General features: G+C 37.9%; 1 protein-coding gene across 1 annotated transcript in view; it reads right to left on the bottom strand.

Moving 5' to 3' along the window:
* LOC131479996 (disks large homolog 1-like) overlaps positions 1 to 26,344 on the bottom strand; it is a 979,279-nt gene that overhangs the window by 948,636 nt on the left and 4,299 nt on the right. The window contains exon 2 of the mRNA XM_058662300.1: positions 2,196 to 2,327. Coding sequence (XP_058518283.1) covers positions 2,196 to 2,327 — 132 coding nt within the window. The remainder of the gene's footprint in view (positions 1 to 2,195; positions 2,328 to 26,344) is intronic.

The following is a 26,344-nucleotide window of genomic DNA, read 5'->3' on the forward strand; positions in this document are numbered from 1 at the left end:
TAGTATTCTTTTTTAGCATTTCATAAAAAAGACCACAAAAGGAGAACAACATTCACTGGTAGAGTAATGCTTTTCTTCTGTGCAACGAGGATTTCGTTTCCTAGCACATTCTACAATGATAGCAATTTACTTTATTAGCTATTTTTGTCCTTCTTTCTGCAGTATAATTTCTTTGCATTTCTGCAGTGGGTTGGGATTTATATAATGAACTCTTTCAATGTGCTATATTAAAACAATGGGTGAAGTCACTATCCTTCTCTACATGAAACCAAAAAAAGAACAAGAAAACTGAGGCAGAAAAATGGGTCAAATAGAAAGCAAATTTTAAACCAGAAGCAATGTCTTATTAATCAATGCCTCCCTAACTATACTTTTATAAATGTATAAATCTTCTTCAGCATGTTAAAGGTTCTCTTCTGTGTCCTTAGAGAAAACACAGTTACTTCTTGTTCTCTCCTTTTCTCTGAAAATCAGCCTTTCCAAAAAAGATAAATCTTAGAAAAAATTACACAGTGACAGCATTCAAACATTCAATAATAAATTAATGATCAACATTTAGCTATGCACATAGAAATCAAATGAAAATTATCTTTGTTACATAATGTTGCTTCATATTTTGCACTCTGGTTTATCCCAAAATGAATTTTGAAGATCAGCTAAAATAAATCAATCCATTCAAAGCTGGACGGTGGAATTACTTACATAACAGCTTTTTACGGATTATTGCTGCCTTTCATTTTATTAGAGACATTCAAACATCATGATATTTATCATTCCCTTAATAATGGCAAAATGTAATTATTTGTCACACATTTGTCTTTTTATTCTCTAGGTAATATAGTTATATTAACAAATTATTATGTTATCAAAATAAAGACTTATCTAAATCATCTGAAATTGCTCTTCCTAAATCAGTTTCTCAGAAATCTCAGGCTCTTAAAAGACTTAACCAGTCTTAACCTAAAACATCACACAAATCTACTCAGACACACTTGAATTTAATTAATGGTTTTTAGTAATTATCAACTAGATGACACCATTAGTTTTTAAATGAGAAATTTGTGATTTTAAAATGCCTTCTTAAATGCTATTTTCTGATGACAGAGTTGCTTTAAATAAACTCTTTGATACTATATTTACAGTTGTTTTTATTTAATGCCAGCTGATCACACTTTTTTCCATTAATTCTTGTTAGCCACAATGGGATATTTTAAATAAACACACAATAATAATAATCATATAATATTTTTATTTCCATTTGTATTCAATACTTATTTTCAGATGTTCATTTAATGATTTTTGAAATTATATTCAAACTGTAACGTTAGCTTTTAATCAATAAAAATATTGATAAATATCTTTAATTATATATTAATAATATTAAATTTTACCAAGATAATTATCACAATGCAGATAAAATATTTCTAAAATAAGCCTTATGTATTTCCAAATTTAGATTCTCATCAATAACCATTAAGCCTGAAAAAGACTTGAAAATATCTAGTAAACTCAGTTATTTCCTTAAAATATATTGTATCCAGTGAGTTTTAATTATTTGATAAGTTGTTCTTGTTGGGGGAAATGTTTATATCTTAACATATGAAAAAAGGAAATAAAAGCTACCTTTTGCATAATTGCAGAATATTTATGCATAACTACATAAAAATCATATCTTTTGTTTTCTTCACAATCATTAATAAGGAAGGGAATAAGCATAAGGTAAGACATGTGATTTGAGTCACAAAATTGATAACGATCTCAAAATGTTAAATTTTCAATAAACTTTTCAGTTCTGACATTAAACTTTCCATAGAAAATCAAGGAAAATGAAACAAGGCTTGTTTTTGTTTATTTTAAGGTAGAAAGCTGATTCTGATTATGAACTGTGATTTTTGTGTTAGACACAAAAGGCAATTTATTTCCCTAGCATATTTGTCTCCAATGTTTTACAGTAAACTACTCAGGCCTTTTTTTTCTATGAAAAATTTTTCCTCCTATAAAATCAGGAATTCATCCCTTTTTTGTATTTTGTAACAATTCTTTTCTAAGTTAATCTTAAATAAGAAAGGGAAAGGGAAATAAACAAAAATTTTCCTTTCCATAACCAAGGGAAATAATTCCAGTTTGAAATTTGGTTAACATCAGGTTCTTTGACCACATTTAAACCATTTAGCCCACTCCAACTGAACACTTACCTAGCAAAGCCTGGAATAAGCTGCTCTTAAAGATACTCATCACCTTTTTAACAGCATTTTTCAACAGCTGCTCCTCTGGTTTTCTTAACTTTTTGCAATATTCATCCAATAATGATAAAGCTCGGTCAGTATCTGAAAAACATAATTTAAAAACGCTGTGTTAGAGTCTTAGAAAAGTAGTAAGCTAACATTATTCTATGGCTGTATTTCTAATTTCATGATACAGATGATAAAATAGTTATGAATTACATGAACTATCATGTGAAATTGGTAATTACATTCAACACCTGATTTCAATAACCCACTTTATTTCCATAGTTGTGACTCCTGAAAGAATCTTCAGTTCTAAAATAAAATACAAAGCTAGCCTTCTGAGGTTCACATACTAAGTATAATATTGTCCAATCTTAAAAAAAAATTAAAACTGATGATTTCTTACAAAACAATGTCCAAGTTTGTTAACATGGCCTTTGAGACCTCCCTCCCCAGATAAATTTACAACCTCTAGTTTCAATCTTATTTTCCTCTATCCCATGTCCTCCAAACACATATTGTGCCCAGTTCAGACCTGATTGCACACATACACACAAAAATTTTCTCTACTTTTTCTCACTTCTGTACTTATCTTTGTTCTTCCTGCTTCATGTGCTGGAATATCCTCCAATATCTTTCCCTATAATGACTGCGCTACACTGAAAGGGTTTTGTTGTCAGCTAGATCTGGTAATGAAACCTACTTACTAGAACTCAGCCTTTTACAAATTGCTTAACATCTCTGAGCTTCAATTCTCACGGGTTTTGGGATTAAGTAAACCAACATATGCACAATGCCCAGCACATGGGACAGGCATTTGGCACAGTGGTTAGTTGGTCATGCTCCCAAGCTATATCGGAGCGCCTGAATTTCAGTCCTAGCTCTGTGTGCTATTCAAGTTTTCTGTTAATATAAAACCTGAGAGGCAGCAGGTGATGACCCTTGCACTTGGGACCCTTCCACTCACAGGGAGACCCTGATTGCCTACAATTGGGATTTGCGAAATGAACCAGCTGATAGAAGCTTGCTCTCTCACCGGTTGATGGAATCAATCAATTTCTCTGTCTCTCTCTCTCTTTCTTTCTCTGCCTTTAAAATAAATTCAAAAATGTACAATAAATTTATGTATACAATAAATCACCTGAAAATATACCTTCTCTTTAGACCTAACCTAAATGCTCTCTTCCATAACGCCATCTATGCTGATTCAAATTAATCACTATCTCTCTCCTGAATCAGTTTGACCATATAAATATCAAAGGCATCATTTTCTTCAAGGTTCATTTAATTGTTTTTAAAGACTTATTTATTTCCACTGGAAAGAGAAATACACATGAGGAAGATATTCCATCTGATGATTTACTCCCCAAGTGGTTGCAATCACTGCAGATGAGCTGATCCAAAGCCAAGACCAGGAACATCTTCCAGGTCTCCCAAGCAGATGCAAGATCCCAAGACTTTGGGCCATCCTTGACGGCTTTCCCAGGTCAGAGGCAGAGAGATGGATGGGAAGCAGAGGCTCTAGGACATGAACCAGTGCCCCTCTGGGATCCTAGTGCATGTGTGAAAATCGAGGACAATGACTACTAGGCTACTGCACCGGGCCCATTTATCTATTTGAAAGATAAAACTACAGAGAGAAAAGAGGAGAGAGATCTTCTATCTGATGATTCACTTTCCAAATGGCTGCAATGACTACAGCTGTACCAGATAGAACTCAGGAACCAGGAGTTTCACCTGGGTCTCCTACGTGGATAATAGTGACCTGAGCTCTTGGGCCATCTTACACTGCTTTCCCAGAGCTAGACAGGAAGTAAGGCAGTAGAGACTAGACGCTGTGCCCAAATGGTATGCTGCCATAGCAGGAACAGGCGCAACTCAGAACGCCACAACAGTAACATTATTAACATACTTCCTATATTGTGACTTTTTAAACAGATATCTTCATCCCTCATAAGACAAAATCCTTTGCCCTCGGAGGCCAAGTACTCTGAGGTCACCCACCCCCAACCATGCAGAAACCAACGTCATCAGAAAGACAACCAGAAGCCCTGAGCGGTCCGCAAAAACAGAAGAACAATAAACGTCCTTCGGGACCAGGGAGGAGAGCTTTCTCTGGTCCGAGCCTGGCTCCACCTCTGGACCCCCACTCTCCCTCGCAGTGACCATCGGGATCGCTCCGAAAACCCCTCATAGCAAACAAACAATCATACAAACTAAAAAAAACCTAAAATAAATAGACAAACAACAAAAAGTAGAGCTTGGAATCTGACAGGAAAGAGCTGGCGTGGATTGGCTCATGCCTCACTGGGTGGGACACAAAGATTAGTCACTCCTCACCATGGTGTTGAGGATTTTCCTGCACACCTCCCCCTCCAAAAAATGTTCTGCACCTTAATTGTCCACAAATGTCTTGTTAGAGTTACAAGCCAGTCTAGATTATCCTAAAATCTGCCAAGATCAGCAAAATTATACTTCAACACAACAAATGGCTAAATACTAAAATGAAATAGACACGAGACAGCTGAATGGTACCTTATAGCCATTTTAAGGTATATAGCAGCTGGTCCTGTATATAAACTAAAATTGAAATGTCAATGAGCTAATCAGAGGTTGTGGTTAAGAACTTGCTTTTTTTTTTTTTTTTACATACTGGTTACTCAAAACCATGTCAATTCCATAATGTTGCAAATTGCTGTTGATGTTATATTGGGACTCTTAATTGACTGGGATGATATTCTACCAGCTCTAACTTCGGACCAGAAATGGTCTCCCCAAGAAACTGTTCAACCCATCTGGACAATAAGTAGCTGGACTCTATGCTTGGTATACGTTTGCAAGGAAAGAATCTTGACTGAATTTGAACTGTAATACTGCATCAAGGTGAAGGAATCCACCAGGGGGGAGGGGCGTGTGGAAGGGTGGGGGGATTCCCAGAGCCTATGAAACTATCACATAATGCAAAATAACTAATAATAAAAATAAAAAAAGACAAAATCCTTGAGAAAATCAACTTTAAGGTTTTTATATAAACTTCTTATTTGCATGCAGTATGTGACAACAGTCTTTGAATTATAAAAGTCCTCTTCCCCTCTCAGATTTACCACTTGAATACATACACCAATTATAATAATAACTCGTTAAGCACTTTATTGCATATTTCCTTTCTCCTTTCAATTCTCTTCCCTGCAGCCATTCTCTGATGACAGTACTTCACATTTCTTCTTTTTTTTTTTTTTTTTTTTTTTTTTTTTTAATTATTTATTATTTAACTTCAGTAATTACATTGTATTATGTGACACAGTTACATAGATACTTGGGTTCTCCCCACCCCTCCCCAAACCCTCCCACCATGGTGGATTCCTCCACCTTATTGCATAACCACAGCTCAAGTTCAGTTGAGATTTCCCCATTGCAAGCGTATACCAAACATAGAGTCCAGCATCTTATTGTCCCGTCAAGTTCAACGGTTTCTTAGGTATACCCTCTCTGGTCTGATGACATAGCCAGCAGAGTATCATCCCAGTCAATTGAAAGCTCCAACATACCATCAGCAAAAATTTACATCATTATGGAATTAATTGACATAGTAATGAGTAACCAATATGTTAAAAGTAAATGCGGGTTCCCAGCCACCTTCTGTGACCACCTCACCTATACTTCAATTTTAGTTTATACACAACATATAACATTCAAAACATAACATGTTATACATAACATCATATCATCTTAAATTAAGGCAAACATGTGGTATTTAACCTTTTGGGATTGGCTCATTTCCCTTAGCATTATGGTTTCCAGTTTGGCCCATTTGGCCACAAAGAACTGCATTTTGTTTTTTTTAATAGCTGAGTAGTATTCCATGGAGTAGATGAACCATAGCTTTCTTATCCAATCCTCTGTTGATGGGCATTTTGGTTGTTTCCATGTTTTTGCAATTACTGATTGTGCTGCTATGAACATAGGAGTACATGTTGGTTTCTCATAGAACAAGTGTTCTGGATATATTCCTAGGAGTGCTATTGCTGGATCATACGGTATGTTGAATTTGAGTTGTTTGAATATTCTCCATACTGATTTCCATAGAGGCTGTACCAGCCTGCAGCCCCACCAGCAGTGGAGTAGGGTTCCCTTTTCCCCGCAACCTCGCCAACAAGTGTCGTTGGTGCTTTTATTCATGTGGGCCAGTCTTACTGGCGTTAGGTGGTACCTCATTGATGTTTTAATTTGGATTTCCCTTATTGCCAGGGAACTTGAGCATTTTTTCATATGTTTATTTGCCATTTGGGTTTGTTCCTTTGTGAAGTGTCTGCCCATTTCCCGTGCCCATTTCTTGAGTGGCTTGTTTGTTTTGACATTTTGGTTGTTTTGTAGCTCTTTGTATATTCTGGATATTAGCCCTCTATCACCTATGTCGTGTGCGAAGATCTTCTCCCATTCTGTGGGTTGCCTTTTTACTTTGTTGATTGTTTCTCTAGCTGTACAGAAGCTTCTTAGTTTGATGAGGTCCCAATTGTTTATTTTGGTCTTGATTTCTACTGCATCTGGAGTCTTTTTTAGGAAGTGAGGGCCTACCCCTAAGTGTTCCAGTGTGTTTCCAACATTTTCTTCCAAAAGTTTGAAGGTTTCTGGATGTAGGTTTAGATCTGTTATCCATTTAGATCTGATCTTAGTGTATGGTGAGAGATGTGGATCTATTTTTTTGTTTCTGCAGGCTATCAACCAGTTGTCCCAGCAGCATTTATTGAACAGACCTTCCCATTTGCCTGGGTTGTCGTTTGTCTTTTTGTCAAAGATTATTTGGCTGTATCTGTGTGGGTTTCCTTCTGGCGTTTCTATTCTGCTCCATTGATCTTCCTCTCTATCTTTGTGCCAGTACCACGCTGTTTTGATAACCACTGCCCTATAGTATGTCCAGAGGTCCGGAACTGTGATTCCCCCTGCTAACTTCCTGTTCTTCAGGATAGTTCTAGCTATCCGTGGTTTTTTGTGCTTCCAGATGAACCTTTGGATCATTGTTTCCAGATCTGTGAAGAATGTTTTGGGCAATTTGATTGGGATTGCGTTGAATGTATATATTGCTTTTGGCAGTATAGACATTTTAATGATATTGATTTTACCTATCCAGGAGCATGGGATATTACTCCATCTTTTGAGGTCTTGTTCAATTTCTTTTTTAAGCAGATTGTAGTTTTCTTCAAATAAGTCAACATTACCTTAATCCCAAAACCAGACAGAGAACTAACAGAGAAGGAAAACTACAGACCTATCTCTTTGATGAACATTGATGCTAAGATTCTCAACAAAATCCTAGCCAACAGAATTCAAAAACACATCAGACAGATCATTCATCCAGATCAAGTAGGATTCATCCCTGGAATGCAGGGATGGTTCAACATTCGAAAATCTATAAATGTGATACACCACATCCAAAAACTGAAAAACAAGAATCACATGATAGTATCAATAGATGCGGAAAAAGCTTTCGACAAAATCCAACATCACTTCCTACTAAAAACCCTAACCAAGGTAGGCATAGATGGAAAAATCCACAACATAATTAAAGCAATATATGAAAAACCCAACGCCAGCATCATACTGAATGGAGAAAAGCTGGAACCCTTCCCACTGAGATCTGGAACAAGACAGGGATGTCCACTTTCTCCACTACTATTCAACATAGTCCTAGAGGTACTCGCTGAGGCCATAAGACAAGAAAAAGAAATCAGAGGAATCCAAATGGGAAACGAAGAAGTCAAGCTCTCACTATACGCAGATGATATGATTCTTTATGTAGAAGAGCCAAGAGACTCAATACAGAGACTGCTAGAACTTGTACGAGAGTTTGGTAGAGTGGCAGGGTACAAAATTAATGAACAAAAATCAACAGCCATAGTGTATGCGAACAGCCCCAAGATGGAAAAAGACTTAACCAGCAAGATACCATTCAAAATAACAGAGAAAAGTATGAAATATCTGGGAATAAATCTAACCAAAAATGTAGAAGACTTATTTGAAGAAAACTACAATCTTTTTTTTTTTTTAAGATTTATTTTACTTGAGAATCCAAGTCACAAAGAAAGAGGGAGAAATAGAGATGTTTCATCTGTTGGTACTCTCCCCACAAGGCCACAATTACTGAAGCCAGCAGCCAGGATTTTCATCCAGGTCTACCACATGGATGCAGGGGTGCAGGGGCGTGGGCTGCGCTCCTCTGCTTTCTCAGATGCATTAGCAAGCAAGCAGATAGGAATCAAACTAGCTGAAACTCAAACCGGCACCCATATGGGATACCAGCACCACAGGCAGCAGCTTAACCAGCTTGCCATGACACTGTTCCACTATGTATTTCATGAAAAACATAGAAACATCTTTCACAAGCTCCTAACATAATATCTATTACTTTATACGTAACTTCACCAAACACACATTTTTCCTTCAAATACTGTGAAAAAAGTGTGCTACTAGCAAAGCCAACTCAACTATTTGAGCACCAGATTCTATCCTATATAACCTACAAAAGCACATTGGTTCATCAAGTGTTTTCCATTAAATAATTCCCAGCAGAAGAAAAACGAACTGAAATGGAGTGATTTTTCAAATGTTCATGATTGAGGGAGCAGGTGGGTGAAAGTTAGGGGGGGAAAAATTGAATAAAATGTTCCTGATTTTTCAGTCCTCTCTAAATACATACCTCATTCCTATTTCCCTTTCAAGCTCCTTGAAACATTTACTGTCTACACCCCCTTCTTGTATTGTTTAATTTCCCCTTTGATTTCCTTTATTACCCATTGTTCATTTTTGCAGCATATTATTCAGTCTCCAGGTATTTACATGTCTTCTGGGACATTTTGAGATACTGGTCTCTAGTTTCACTCCATGATGGTCTGAGAAGATGCATGGTATAATTCCAGTTCTTTTAAATTTGCAGAGGTCTGTTTAGTGGCCAATCCCAGAGAAAGTTTCATGTACTGATGAAAAAATCGTGTATTCTCAGTGTATTGGATGAAAGGGTCAGTAGGTATCAATTAAGTCCATTTGCTCTATTGCCTGGGTGAACTGTTATTTCCTTGCTGAGTTTCTGTCCTAACATTCTATTCTTTGATGTTAATGGGGTACTAAGGACCCCTCCTATTATTGTATTGGAGTCTATTTCTCCCTTTAAAACCATTAATAATTGTTTCACACAGTCAGGTGTGCTGGCATTTGTTGTGTATATATTATTGTAATCTCTTCTTGCTGGATGGACCCTTTGATCATTACGTGGTGTTCTTTCTCATCTCTTTTAATGTCTTTCATGTCAAAATCTGTAATATCTAAGAATGCTATGCCAGCTTGCTTTTCCTCTCCATTAGCCTGGAAAATCTTTTTCCACCCTTTCACTTTCAGTTTCTGCCTATCTTTGTTGGTGAGATGTGTTTCCTACTGGCAACAGATAAATGGGTTTTGTTTTTTGATCCAGTCTGCTAATCTGACATTTGATTGATGAGTTTAAGCCATTTACATTCAGGATTAATATGGATAGGTAGTAACTTGATCCTGTCATTTTAGCAATGGGTTGTTCATTTGATTTAGTCTTCTGCTGTCTTTTTACTGGGACATTACCCAGGTTTGCCTTTGGTTTTGGTACATGCTATTCCTTTTCTCTTCAAGAGAACATCTTTAAGCACTATTTGTAGAGAAGCTCTGGAAGAAGCAAAATTGTGCAAGAATTTTATTTCACTTTCAATGACAAAGGAAACTTTTCTGAATATTTTATTCTGGACTGAAAATTGTTTCCCTTTAATATCTGGAATGTCACTCCAATCTCTTCTGGCCTATAGTTTCCTCTGAAAAATCAGCTGAGTCTGATTGGGGCTCCTTTAAATGATCATTGAATTTTTTCACATTTTTTCCTTATGTTCAACTGAAGAGAGCTTGAGTATCATGTGTCATGGTGATGGTCACTTTTGGTCAAACCTAATGGGGGAATTCTGTGCCCTTCCTGTATGTTGTTTTCCAATTCTTTCTTCGTGTTAGGGAGGTTTTCATTTAATATTTCATTGAATACATCTTTTAAACCCACCTTCTCTTTTTGCACCTTCTGGAATACCCATGACTCTTATATTTGCCCTTTTAATAGTCTCTTAGTTCTTCACTAGTTTTTTGGCCTGAGTCAGATTCATTTCCAGCTTTTTGATTGTTTCCTCATTGTGGCAAGAAATATATTCTGAGATTCTTTTTTCTGCCTCACTCATTCTATTACTGAGGCTTTCCAATGAATTTTTAATTTGTTCCATTGCATTCTTAATTTCTAATATATCGGCTTTCATTTGATTCATTGCTGCCATTTCCTGTATAACATGTTCCTTAAATTCCCTGAACTCCTGCAGGGGCTTCTCATGGTTGATAAGAAGCTTTATAACAAGTTTTTTAAATTTTTTATTCCCCATTTCCTCAATGTCTTCCAAAGTTAACTCTGATGTTGACAAAGGCTTTTGCTCCTTTGCATGGGAGACATCAGTAAAATGCATTGTGCCTCTGTCTCTTCTTTTGCTATTAGTCATTGTATTCTGGTTAGCAGATATCTCTCCTTAGGGCTGGTTTCTAAGCTGTTGTGCTCACTGGTCTACAGGTCAGCTTTATTTATTGTGTTTCATGCGTGGTTCTTCATTTGCAATCACTTGTGCCACTCCCTCCAGCAAGTTTCAGGCTCCAGGCTTTTGTGCTAGGCTTCTACCATGGTCTCTGTACCCCAGATCCTGGCTCACCATTCTCTAGCCCCTGTGTTCAGTGTCGTGGCTGCACCCTTGCCTGCACAGTCTTTCTCCCACTCCCAGCTCAAACAATGCCTGGGATTAGGGAGACATCAGCTGTCCTAAATCACTGGGTGCTGGTCATGCCAGAACCTTCTGGCCTTTAGGTCTGAGGGCCACCCAGACCTATATTGGTTGGGACCTGTAGGATGCCACGTTGGTACTGATTTCCCTGTGGGACCAATGCAATACGCTGAACCAGAACTGATTTTGCTCTGGGCTTAGCAAAATCCCTCCAGTCTTCCAGCCTTTGCCACAGCGCACACAATGGTGCCTGATGTGGCGATGATGGGGTTCTGGGTCTGCTGGCAGCTAGGTCTGGGGCCTACCCAGACCTATTTTGGTGGGAACCCATAGGATGCTAATTCAGTACTAATTTCCCAATGGACCAATGCAATGCACTGAGCCAGAATTGATTTTGCTCCAGGTTTAGCACATGCACAGATCATTGCAGCCTTTGCCACAGTACACAAAATAGTGCCCAATGTGGCCACTGAAGGGTTTAGACCATGAACCCTACCCTGTTCCTGCACCACCACTTGGGGTCTGCCACTCCAACTCTGCTCAAGATCAGATCAAACAAATCAGTAGAATGGGCAGTTCTTTGCCTTGGTTCGCCTCCTGGTGAACTCCCGTTCCCACCAGGTCATTGGTAGAGTTCTGATTACTGAACACTGACAACTGACTGCCACTGGAGTATGTGGTCATTGCAACACTGCTCCATTGTCTCTGCTGCTTTCCCATGTTTGGGGGTCTCCAGGTGCCCCTCTGCTACTGGTATGTCCATTCCTATTTCCTGAAATCTGTCTCAGCTTCACCCTGGCTTATTAATCTCCACCAGTTTAAACCTGTCCTCACCCTATACCACCATCTTGCCAACTGCATCCATGTAACATTGCAATTGATAAATGAGTAATTCAAACTTGAATGTTAGCTAATATTTTTGTTATATTTCTGAATAAGATGCAAATATACAACAGAACATCTTAGTATTGGGGCTGGCATTGTAATGCAAGGGGTTAATCTGCCAACGGCAACACTGACATCCAGTATAAGCAGCTGTTCTAGTCCTATCTGCTTTTACTTGCAACCCAGCTCCCTGCCAAGGCACCTGGGAAAGCAGCAAAGGACAGTCCAAATACCTGAGACCCTGCACCGACATGGAAGAACTGGATGGAGTTATAGACTCTTGAATTCTGTCTGGTCCACTTTGGCTATTGCAGTCACCTGGGGAGTCAATCAGTGCATGGAAGATCTCTTTCTCTCTGTGTCCCTTTCTCTCTGTAATTTGGCTTTTAAAATAATAACACCAATCTCTAAATAAGATAAAAACCCCATTCTTGTTAATTATGTGATTTTTTTGTTTTTTGCTAAATTTGTCATTTTAAATAGAAAATATTTCCTCAATTTCTGGGCAAATCAAATGTAACAGCCATAGATGTTTTAACTCACACTTGCACTTTGGCATTTTCAGCTTTTTTTAAGATTTATCTGTTTTTATTGGAAAGGCAGATCAGGTTTATGGAGAGAAAGATCTTCCATCTGTTTGTTCACTACCCAAATGGCTGCAAGAGCCTGAGCTGAGCCAATCTGAAGGCAGGAGCCAGTAGCTATTCTGGATCTCCCACATGGGTCTCTCATTTGGGTGTTGGGTCCCAAAGCTTTGGGCCATCATCTCCTGCTTTCCCAACACCACAAACAGGGAGCTGGAAAAGAAGTAAAGCAGCTAGGACATGGACCGACACCTACAATGAATCCAAGCACTTGCAAGGTGAGGATCCAGTCATTAAGCCATCACACAAGGCCCCATTTTGACATTTTCTTTATCATTTTCTCATCAATAATAACTCAAACCTCAATTTGCAGCACTTACAATTTATGAAGCATAAATATTCTCACTATGACCAATATCAAGCAACAACATGTCACTTTGAGTGAATTCAGAAGGACAAATAGCAACATGCCACTCTACAACTTTTTCATTGTTCAGATAAAATGGATATAAATAACCTCAGAAGTAGAGATGGTAACTAAATGAGAAATTTTGAAGTGGAAAATTAGGAATCAAGATGTCAATCTTGATTGCTTTTACTTTGATATAATTTAACTTTAACATATAATTTCAAATGGTTGTGCTTAAGAATCAGCTTGCAAATTAGCTAAAACCTTGATGAGAGGCTCTTGTAAACGGATTTGTCCCCTCCAGCGTACCACTGAACCTAAGAGAGCATTCCTTCTATGTTTATCTCCTATATCATAATGTCTCCTCTTAAATCACATTCACTGGCTTCCCTCATTTCTCAGTAAGGCATAATCATTTGAAGAAAACTGCTGCTTCTCTAATTAAAAAAAAAAACAGAGTTATAGTCTTTATCCCTGATTCAGAGTTGCTAAAAATATTATAAAGTAAAAAACAAAAATACATTTTCAAAATTAAAGTTTTATACAATGTACTAGCATATGTTCATGCCACTATCTTTGCTAGCATCTTATTTTATAGTTGGGGAGAATTCCCGGTACATTTATATTCCTTTTTATATCTCTAACCTTTGTAGTAAAAAAGCACTAACTTCATAATGTCTTCCTCTGTGTATTGTTACCTTGAAAGAAGTGAGAACCCTATTAGGCAATGGAGGCTTACTGACCTTACTCACCACCTACTAAAGTAGTCAAAAATACCATACTTATACTGTATCTCAATAATTATGCATGGCACTTGAAAAAGTTTGTGGAAAATTTAATCAAAAGTGAATTCTGCTATAAAAAAAATTAAGTCATGCATATTTTCATACTACCCATCTCCATGAATTTTTTTAAGACTTTTTTTTATTGGGAAGGCAGATTTACAGATTTACAGGTGGCTGCAATGGTCAAAGCTGAGCTGATCCAAAGCCAGGAGCTTCTTCCGGGTCTCCTATGCAGGTGCAGGGTCCCAAGGCTTTGGTCCATCCTCAACTGCTTTCCTAGGTGATAGCACGGAGAAGGATGTTGAAAGTGGGGCAGAAGGGACACAGCCAGCACTCAAATGTGCAAGCAGAAGATAGAGCCACTGAGGAGCCCTCTCCATGAACTTTTAAGATTTATTTTATTTTTGTTGGAAAGTCAGACATACAGAGAGGACGAGAAACACAGGAGAATCTTCCGTCCCTTGATTCACTCCCTAATCGGCTGCAACAGCTGGAGCTGAGGCAATCTGAAGCCAGGAGCCCAGAGCCTCTTCCAAGTCTCCCATGCAGGTGCAGCGTCCCAAGGTTTTGGGCCAGCCTGGATTGCCTTCCCAGGCAACAAGCAGGAGGAAGCTGGATGGGAAACAGGGCCACTGGGATCAGGATTAGAACCAGTGCTCATATGGGATCCCAGGAGTGCAACACGAGGACTTAAGCCACTAGGTTACTACGCTAGGCTCCTCTATGAACTTTTTAAAGACAACTAGTATAAATCTTTGGACTCATCTCCAGTATCTAAGGGTTTAATATGTCCATTCCTTCATTTGTTAACATTTTTGACTTAGTAAATGTAAGACACCTTTTTTCTTTTTTTTCTTTTTGGTTTTATTGCTGTTATTGTTGTTGCTCTTTAGTTTTAGTTCAAAGCCATTTTTTTTTTACTTCTGCAGCATTTTTTGCAGGTATTTAACTTTACTCTTGTTATGATAAACGATATATCTAAAACATATTAATAACATTCCATGGTCACATACAAAATTAATTTGTTAACTAACGGGACTTTCAGTTAGTCAATATTTATTGAGTAACTACTTTAAGAAGGTACTGTGTTGATTCAAAGCAGTCACACATTCTCTAAAACAGCAGAGCTTATGACAACTGTCACCTCTGTATGAGAAAATCTGACACATAAAACAAAATATAACTTAAGAAAAAAATAAATGGTCAAATATGATCAAATCTGAGACAACTTAGGTTTCACACACCAGCACCTAGTGCTAGAATTGTGACTGTTCTTTCACGTTTTTTTTTGTGTGTTTTTTTGATTACCAACAATCACCAGGAGGCAATTCCTTTATGCCCTTTGACCTTCAGTTTTAATCATTATTTCTGACTAATGAAAATTTGAACTTCAACATAATATAATGCTAAACAATGCAAAAAATGTAAGTTAGGCAAATAAGACAAAACAAAAAGGATTTTGTTAATGAATAAATTGGAAATTTGAAATAAGTATCCAAGCAAATTAGGAACATATTTTAATTGATATTCAAACATCATGTGCAAGCATGAAACTTTTCACTTGAATTGATCACATATTTGGCTACATTCTCTTATTTTCTTCATTAATGGAAATTACCTTCACATGACTCCTGAATCGACATAAAGAATGACTCTAAACCTGAGGACAGGCCCAGGTGTAACTGGAAAGGGATGGGGATCATTTCATAAAATAAGAAACATTTGCACAAAACATGAAACGAAAGGATACATTGAATGTTATGTAACTGGGATTGCAATCATGTGTGCACTAATTAAGGTTTAATTCTATTATATTTGGTTTAAGAATAGCACTCCTGAAATTTACAAATAAGTTCAGAGGGGTAATTTAAATTTGTGAATAGCAATGGTGCTAATAAATGAACTTTCAAGAGGAAGAAAAGAAAAACACATAAATTAATTTGCTGTGAATAAAAAAATAAAATAAAGAACATAGGATGGTACTGTTAGGAAAATGAAGAGCAAAGTATAAACAAGAAAAACATGAACTTAACATATGATAAGTCATGGAAAGCAAAGCACTTAGAATAATGCAATTCTTCTATTTTAACAGTTCAGAAATAACTTTTATGTGTCTTATCTCATCCTCACCACCAAGAAGTTTTATTATGGCCTTTTTAAATTAAACTGAAAACCACAATGGCTTCACCAAGATCACAGAGCTATTAACAGATCTGGAGTTTAATTCTAATGCTTCTGGTCCCAAATATAGAGGTCTCCACAATACCTCTCAACTCTCCAGAAATAAAGTTCAGCAAATTTCTATGTGAAAGAAAAATTAAATTTGACCATGAGTCATAAATTATATAACTGAACCTTGCACTTTAAGGCTAAATGCCGAATCACTAATTTTGACATGAATTTATTAAAATACCAATTGTATACAAAACATACAATTGCCCTACTTTTATAAGACTTGCATATAGAGAAGATGGGTTATTTATTAATCAAACATTTCTTGAGTATCTTACCATGTTCTAGATAGTACTAAACAAGATAGTACTGAACAAAATCTCTAGAGATTTTAGTTTGAGAGTAAGAATTACTAAATATAAAATACCAAAGTGAAAAGTTAAAACAGTATGTAGTGATGCTATCTTAAGTCACTAAGCACAACAATGATGTGTATGCCATACACACCAGTTTAACAAATCTGGTCACATATCCAAGGATAAACAACAAGCCATGGAAGATTTTTAAATGAAAGGGATTGTGACCATCTTTTGGCTTTAGAAAGATCACTTTAATCATAATGTATTATAGATCAATTAAAATAAAATTAGGTATTCTTTTCAATCATCTTAATAAATATATTTAGAACTGAGCAGTCAAAATTTTATCATTACTTACTAGTCACTATGACTAGAAAATAATTTTATTTAAAAGTATTTATTCATGCTTAAATCTTACTGCTCATATTATTACTTTTGTTGTTTCATAAATCACTGATAATCGAAATAAAACAGTAAAATATCGAATATCAAATAAACAACTGTTCTTTTATGACTTTAATATTAAAATCTATAATTCAAGCTGATAAAACTGTTATTTCATCACTAATGATTTTAGTTAGCATGTACTGAACAATGTTAAACAATCTGCATACCTTCACTTATTTAACCTTCATAGAAATTATCAAAAATACTAGTATATACACTGATCAAGTGAGAAAATTCTAGACTAAGACAAATGAAATAACTTTCTGAAGAACACACAAGTAGCTAGGAATCAAACTTTGGACTATCTGGAACACAAGCCCTCTTTAGTCCAACTTAACTGGGAAATTATCATAGTAATTTTTTTTCTGTAATAGTCCCTTAGCAATTAATTATAGTTTATCCCCCTCTCCTCCAAATGCACTTAAACAAAAAACGACAATTGATCAAAATAGTTCCCCCGGTGAAGCAAAAGATAATGACACAAAATATGAATTCATCTTATTCCTTCCATATAACCAAATTTTCACATTTTTCATAGAATTATAGAGAACAATAAGCACAAAGCTAAGTAATAATAAAGAGAAAGGAAGAAGACAGCAAATTAACTACATATTGATATATACACCACTTCAGCTGAAACATACCAGAAAAGAAAGATAAATTAGAATTTAAATAGGTGAAAAACACCTGGCCAGCCTTAAGCTGACCTGAAGATTGAAATCATCTGTATATTTCAGATGGTTTAAAATTACTTGGCAAAGGAAATGAACAGATGTTTTTCAAAAGAACACATTCAAATAGCTAACAGACATATGAAAAGATGCTCAGGCTCTCTAGCCATCAGGGAGATACAAACGAAAATCACATTATGGTTCCACCTAACTCCAGTGAGACTGGCCAACAGTTAGAACTCAACTAACAACACCGTTGGTGTGGATGTGGGGAGAAAGGCACCCTCCTTCACTGCTGGTGGGAATGTAGGCTAGTACAACCACTTTGGAGATCAGTATGGAGAGTGCTTAGAGAACTGCAAATAAACTGCCATATGACCCAGCTACCCTGCTCCTAGGAATATATCCAAAGGAAATGAAAACTGCATAATCTTCTAAAAAAAAAAACCTTTTAAATCTTCTAAAAAAAAACAGTACAAAGATGACATTTCCTATTTATAATCATATATATCTTCCCACATCTAGACAAGGTTTGCTACAGAAGCTGAACTGGAAGCTGACCTTAGACCACTGTTGGAAGGGGACTCTAATTTGAACAGGTTTCCTCCTTCTTAGACCCACAAATATATATATATGTATATATATATAACCAATTTTACAGGGACCAGATCATTCAATTGTTCCTCAGAACAACCCTAAAAGGTTTTATTAGTACAGTCATATTTTAACAAATGTAAAACTCAAACTGTTGATTCCATTTAGATAACTTAGATAGTTGATGCAAAAGATTGGACTACAATTCTGGGCTGTCCTCCATTGTGCCATGATGTCATTCACTTACTCAAAGAACTCTACACTCAGAGTAAACATTAATCTTGGGCCCGGCGGCGTGGCCTAGCGGCTAAAGTCCTCGCCTTGAAAGCCCCGGGATCCCATATGGGCGCTGGTTCTAATCCCAGCAGCTCCACTTCCCATCCAACTCCCTGCTTGTGGCCTGGGAAAGCAGTCGAGGACGGCCCAAAGCTTTGGGACACTGCACCCACGTGGGAGACCTGGAAGGGGTTCCTGGTTCCCGGCATCTGATTGGCGCACACCGGCCCGTTGCGGCTCACTTGGGGAGTGAAACATCGGATGGAAGATCTTCCTCTCTGTCTCTCCTTCTCTCTGTATATCCGGCTTCCCAATAATAATAAAATCTTTCAAAAAAAAAAAGTAGACATTAATCCTAACAATTAAGTCATCAGTTAGGTCCCACGTTTGGAAATCTGAATTTGAGCCCTGGTTCTGGCATCCTGTTGATGAGGACTCCTCAAGTAACTGTGTTAATGGTATCGACATAGGAGAATTGGATGAATTTTTATAGTTTTTATTTTATTTTTAATATTGTTTACATAGTTGAGAGGGATGCAAGTCCATGTGGGCCTGATTATGATGGGAAGGTTCATGTAAAATGGAAGGTGAGTGGAACATATATTTCAGTCTTTTTTTTTCCTTTTATAACCGCAGGAGAGGAGCAGGAGGCAGCCACTCTTTGTTGTTAAACTGTAACAGCAACTGGTGATTGCGGATGGTCCTGTGATGACACCTTTGAGACCCCAAGATAGGAAAATGTTCCAAGGGTGTTACCTCAGTGGTTCTGATAGTTCTTAAAGGTTGTTGGTTTACTTACTCCAGGGTTAATAAAAGCTTTCTAGGGTCTATTGGTTGACATAGTTTTTCCTAGAACATCCTAGGACCATGCTATAAAACTTGGCCAGAAGCATTGCCCAATCTGTTCTGCTTTCCATCCTCTAATGAGGCAGGTGATGTCCACTTCTGGCTTAGATGAACTGGCCGTCATATTCTGCATGTGCATCTGAGCATGCTGGCCACTGCACAGACATCAGTAGCTGAGGAGGCCCAGTCACTCCACGGTTGGACCACATAGTCATAAAGGGAAAACCCTGTGTAGCCAGCATCTGAATCCAGTGGTCTAGCTGAGGAGTACCCCATGAAGCCTTACCTGGGCTAACCTCAGACTTGACTCTTGTATGCACCAGCTAGTGCAGGGTCAATTTTGGTTTTTCTTCTGTACCAGTCAATGCACATACTGATGGATGGAGCCACCTAGTCAGTTCTGGCCCAGCCCCATATGTAACGCAAACTGACAGGCGCTGCAGTCTACTCTAACCAGCCTGCCACAGACCTGGTCCTCATGCATACCAGTAGCTGCTCCAACCTATTTAGGGCGACCCTCAATAACCACCACCAGACCTGCCTCCAGACTCAGTTTTTGCACATGCCAGTCTCTGCTGTGGCCTAACCCAGTCCAACTCACATCCCATCTGGCTCTCATGCACATACATGTATGCTGCAGTTTAGCTCAGCCCAACCTAGCCCTCACACATGCCAACAATTGACACTGCCTTTGAAATGGCTTCTCAGATATAGCCTAGAAAAAGATTCTTCACAGCTGAAAAAACACAGAAATCTTTGTATCTCATGGCCTCAGGAATCAAAGCAAACAAGACTTCAGAGAGGAATGGCATAATGCATCTAGGTAAACAGATATAGAAATTCTAGGAAAACAAATAAGAGTCTACAAGTTTGAAGCAGTAAATTTCTGCCATACCTGACATAACTAAATAGACACAACATACATCTCAGAGATTAGCCATTACACATGGATGATTAGTGACCAGACCAAACCATACCCTAACCCCACTTGTCCCAAGGAGGCGGGGAAAATATCAAATAAGATTGGAATTATTTTGCTCACTGCTCAGTGGTTAAGAGAGAAAAGCAAAGCTGAATTGTAGAAAATTAGAGAATATTTACCCACCTAAATTTATACGCCAAGCTGATATCTGATGTTGTTCCTTCTCCTATCTTCCATGCCTTCTGAAGCCTAGTCTAAGTTTTTTCCTACCATATAATTGCTACTGCTTCTGCAGCTAATGGTGATCATGAAGAAAAAAAAAACCAGAATAATGATAATACACTTTAAAACAAAGAAAGATAATGATCTGAAACTTCTACTTATATTTTGTTTCTCATCTTAAACATCACATCTTCCATAGATGGTGCCGATTGCTTCTTACCTATTTCTCCATGAATATGTGCTAACTTTACCACACAGCACTGAAATTGCCTGTTCCCACATAATGTCTCCACTATGAGTTTCAAGAATATAGATTCTTTTTTTAAAAAGATTTATTCATTTTATTACAGCCAGATATACACAGAGGAGGAGAGACAGAGAGGAAGATCTCCCATCCGATGTTTCACTCCCCAAGTGAGCCGCAACGGGCCGGTGTGCGCCAATCAGATGCCGGGAACCAGGAACCCCTTCCAGGTCTCCCATGCGGGTGCAGTGTCCCAAAGCTTTGGGCTGTCCTCAACTGCTTTCCCAGGCCACAAGCAGAGAGCTGGATGGGAAGTGGAGCTGCCGGGATTAGAACCGGCTCCCATATGGGATCCCGGGGCTTTCAAGGCGAGGACTTTAGCCGCTAGGCCATGCTGCCGGGCCCAAGAATATAGACTCTTAATATTGGTGCTATTCATGTAGGATTTCACATCAAGTCAAATAAATGCATATTTAGCAAAATACTGATAATGTATTTGAGTCTGGAAATGAATATATAAAATGAATTTAAAAAGTAAAGTTTTCACAAATGTTAGCATTTCATGCTATTTAACAATTGCTTTAATATTACTATAGAAAAGGAAAATGAAGTCATATTTTTAAGGCTTATTGCATATCAATTTCCTCATTTTGATATATATTCTTATTCTAGCCATCCTATAATTTTATGTTAATAATGAAAAATAAGCATATGTAATAATAGTTTAGAAAAAAGAATCGTAAAGGCAAAGATTGGATATCATTTGCCACTACAAAATAGGCACCTGGCACATAGCAGGCACTTAATAATAAATCCTTGTTGAATGGATGAATGGTTGAATAAATAAAAGCAAAACTATTACTTCTAAAGTATAAAACAGTTTAGCTTTTAAAAGAATTTCAGTTTGTTTATTACCTTTGAAGGATTTTAAACCAGAAAGAATCTAGCAAATCTATTCCAAGTCTCACCAAATAAAGACCAAATAAAGACGCCACTCATAGATGTCCAAACAATAGGCCCCCACTAGAAGTTTCAGAATCCTCCCCTGACAAAGTTGGGATCTTAGTAGCTAGCAAGATGTGATCATCTAAATAAACGGAATACAAAATCTGATCCATAACTTTTGAGACTTTAATCATTTACTTCCACAGCATTCTCTGCTTCACAACACAGTATTCCTCTTGATCTTAAATCTTAAAATAAATGGGATCAAAAGTACTGTTTAGTAATGGAGGTGATTTGTCCATAATTTTTGAAATAGCTTTGAGAAACTTACTAAAAATTGAGCACATGCAAAAAGCTTACTAGCTGCAATTCAGAATGACTGAGTGGACTGAAGACACTAGGTAAAACTCATGATCCTTTGCTGACAAAGCAACCTACATTGAGGATACAAAACCCTATTGTCTTGACTGCTACAAATTCCTTAACTAGGATTGTAGCTGAAAAACAGGTCCCCTTTTCCTAATAAAAAATACACTAAGCATCTCAACCTTATACTAAAAATATTTAACACTTACTGATGTAATATGTATTTTTAAAAATAGAATATAAAAAGACAATGCTTAAGAAAGAATAGCACTCTTTTAATTTGCTTAATATGTTACTATAGAATCAAAAGTATTTGGTATTTTAAAAAAGATTTATTTATTTAACCAAGCTACAGACAGAGATGGAGAAAACAGACAGCAAGATCTTCCATTCACTGGGTGATTGCCCAAATGGCAGCAATATTAAAATTGGACCACATTGAAGCTAGGAGCCAGGAGCGTCTTCCAGGTCTCCCAAATTGGTGCAAGGGCCCAAAAATTTAAGCCACCTTCTGCTGTTTTCCAGGAGAGTTAGCAGGGAACTGAGTCAGAAGCAGAGCAGCTGGAATTTGAACAAACATAGGATACCAGCATAAAAGGTGGCAGCTTCATGTACTATGCCACAATGCCAGCTGCCAAAGGCTTGACTTATTGAGAAAAACATTAATAAACTGTTTTAATTCAATGATTTTTAGTATTTTAGTTATTTGAAAAGCACAGTTACCAAAAGAGAGCAAGAGCCAGAGAAAGAGAAAAAGAGAGAAATATCTTCCATCTGCTGGTCCACTCTCAAAATGGCTACAATAGCCAATACGAAGCCAGGAACCAGGAGCTCCCAACCAAGCACCTGGACCATCCTCTACATCTTTACCAGGCACAGAGAGGGAGCTGGATCACAAATGTAGGATCTGGAACTGAAAGAGGCACTTGCATGAGATGATGATACTGCAGGCAGTAGCTTTACGTGCTATGTCACATCACAGGCCCCTAATTAAATCTTTTCTAAAAATTCCACTGTCTTGTGTTTATCTTCTCATTGACTAGATTCTTCTACCCAAAAAATTAACAATAACAGGCTTTTAAAAAGTTCAAGGGGGCCTGGCGCCGTGGCCTAACAGCTAAAGTCCTCGCCTTGAACGCTCTGGGATCCCATATGGGTGCTGGTTCTAATCCCGGCAGCTCCACTTCCCATCCAGCTCCCTGCTTGTGGCCTGGGAAAGCAGTCAAGGACGGCCCAAAGCCTTGGGACCCTGCACCCGCGTGGGAGACCTGGAGGAGGTTCCAGGTTCCCGGCTTCGGATCGGTGCAGCACCAACCATTGCGGTCACTTGGGGAGTGAATCATCAGATGGAAGATCTTCCTCTCTGTCTCTCCTCCTCTCTGTACATCTGACTTTGTAATAAAAATAAATAAATCTTAAAAAAAAAAAAAGTTCAAGGGCCCGGTGTGGTAGCCTAGCAGCTAAAGTCCTCACCTTGCATGTGCGAGGATCCTTTATGGGTGCCAGTTCATGTCCTAGTTGCCCCGCTTCCCACCCACCTCCTTGCCTGTGGCCGGGGAGGGCGGTCGAGGGTGGCCCAAAGCCTGGGGACCTTGCACCCGTGTAAGAGACTCAGAGGAGGCTCCTGGCTTCAAGATTGGCTCAAATCTGGCCATTGTGGAGGTGGCCAGGGGAGTGAATCATCAGACAGAATATCTTCCTCTCTGTCTCTCCTCCTCTCTGTATATCTTCCTTTCAAATAAAAATAAATAAATCTTTAAAAAAAAAAAAGAGGTCAAATATTCTACCATAAATGGAGCTCTTGGGCAAACGTAGCTCTTCCCCCAAATGCAGCAGCTCACATGTTTTACAATATTGGGTCATCAGCTTACCATCCGTGCACAATCTGAATGCACAAAGCATGTAACATAAAGTCAATTAACATCACTTTCCTGTATGCCTATTATGCAAACTCCTTATCAGTAACTGAATACAAAATGCATTCTTCTTTTTCTCTTTTCAAAATACAATTTCTTTACGCCTTCCGTATTAGTAAGTATTTTCCAATATCAAGAGAGTATGAATTCCAACTAAGGCCGAGATGACCCTTTTGTAGAATTTTTTTAAGATTTATTTATTACCACAAACTATTAATACAAGCAACAAGGACTATATCCCAACTGCCAAGGAGGCCACAGGGAATTGGATGCCCTCGGAGGCCAAGTACTCTGAAGTCACCCACCCCCAACCGGAGCTTCCACAGGGGATGGAAGAAGTCCAAACACTACCGTGCAGAAACCAACATCATCAGAAAGACAACCAGAAGCCCTGAGCGGTCCGCAAAAACAGAAGAACAATAAACGTCCTTCGGGACCAGGGAGGAGAGCTTTCTCTGGTCCGAGCCTGGCTCCACCTCTGGACACCCACTCTCCCTCGCAGTGACCATCGGGATCACTCCGAAAACCCCTCATAGCAAACAAACAATCATACAAACTAAAAAAAACCTAAAATAAATAGACAAACAACAAAAAGTAGAGCTTGGAATCTGACAGGAAAGAGCTGGCGTGGATTGGCTCATGCCTCACTGGGTGGGACACAAAGATTAGTCACTCCTCACCATGGTGTTGAGGATTTTCCTGCACACCTCCCCCTCCAAAAAAATGTTCTGCACCTTAATTGTCCACAAATGTCTTGTTAGAGTTACAAGCCAGTCTAGATTATCCTAAAATCTGCCAAGATCAGCAAAATTATACTTCAACACAACAAATGGCTAAATACTAAAATGAAATAGACACGAGACAGCTGAATGGTACCTTATAGCCATTTTAAGGTATATAGCAGCCGGTCCTGTATATAAACTAAAATTGAAATGTCAATGAGCTAATCAGAGGTTGTGGTTAAGAACTTGCTTTTTTTTTTTTTTTTTACATACTGGTTACTCAAAACCATGTCAATTCCATAATGTTGCAAATTGCTGTTGATGTTATATTGGGACTCTTAATTGACTGGGATGATATTCTACCAGCTCTAACTTCGGACCAGAAATGGTCTCCCCAAGAAACTGTTCAACCCATCTGGACAATAAGTAGCTGGACTCTATGCTTGGTATACATTTGCAAGGAAAGAATCTTGACTGAATTTGAACTGTAATACTGCATCAAGGTGAAGGAATCCACCAGGGGGGAGGGGCGTGTGGAAGGGTGGGGGGATTCCCAGAGCCTATGAAACTATCACATAATGCAAAATAATTAATAAAAAAACAGATTTATTTATTTTTCTTGGAAAGGCAGATATACAGAGAGGAGCAGAGACAGAGAGGAAGAGCTTCCGTCCATCAATTCACTCCCCAAGAGGCTACAACTGCCAGAGCTGAGCCAATCCGATGCCAGGAGCCTTCTCTGGATCTCCTACACTGGTGCAGAGTCCCAAGGCCCTGGAGCATCCTCGACTGCCCTCCCACAGGCAGGAAGCTGAATGGGAAGCAGGGTAGGTGGGACACGAACCAGTGCCTATATGGGATCCCAGTGCATGCAAGGTAAGAACCTTAGCTGCTAGGCTACCGTGCCAGGCCTAAACTTCTGTTTTTTCTAATCTACCTCTAGGAATATTCATCATTTGACTCCTTAAAGTTATACTGGCTATGGGAAAAAAAAAAAACACAAAGTTTTGTGAAATGGAAAAAAACATCTGGACAGAGCACTAATATGGCAAACATAAAAATTCACACAAAAAATAAATAATTTTAAATGAATAAGATAGCCATTCAGGTTCAGATATTATATCAGATATGGTTTTTCCCCATTATTGAATCTAAGACAATTATCTTTTAAGAGAAGTTATATATTGAACTACAATATACCCAGATGAGGGGCAAATGTAAATTAGTATGACATTACAAAGAAACAGTTAAACCACCAAGTGCAGGAAACAAATTTTTAAAAAAAGAAACTGGGGACACTTTGAAAAGCACTGAATTCTTTCACATATTTAAGTACAAGGAAAAAAATTTCAAAAAAGAAACAAAGTAAATTCTAGTAAAAAATATCGAAGCAGATTTAGTTCTTAAACCATCAACCTTCTACTGGGAACACATGGAAGTACACAACTATCAAAAATGTTTAATTCTTATATTAACAATACAAAAGCCAGAGAAATTCAAAAGGTCTTGTTCAAATAGCCCCCTTTACAATGCAGTGATCTTGCATGATATCAGAGAATGTTAATACAACTTACTTTGTATTTGACTAAATTTTTGCAACCTAAAATATGTCAAAAGTTTTCCTAAGGGCTAAACTAGAAGCAAATGAACTCACTATAACAGGAGAGAGTAACAACTATTGAAACTACATATATAGCTTCAATATATAGTTTCTATATATATATATATATATAAAGGAGAAATGAAAGAGTCTTCAGTTAATAAAGCTAAGATCTGTAAAAATGTAAAGAGACTGGAATGTGAGAGGTAAAATGTACTGTTATGAAACAGTGCAAGGGTTAGGAGAAGGTAGCAGAACTTAGATAAAACAGTCTCATTTTATCCAAGACAGTCAAGATTAGCACCTGCAGCTGAGTTCAGTAATAGTCCACA

This window comes from Ochotona princeps, chromosome 4 (genome assembly GCF_030435755.1).
Source record: "Ochotona princeps isolate mOchPri1 chromosome 4, mOchPri1.hap1, whole genome shotgun sequence".
Classification (NCBI taxonomy): Eukaryota; Metazoa; Chordata; class Mammalia; order Lagomorpha; family Ochotonidae; genus Ochotona; species Ochotona princeps.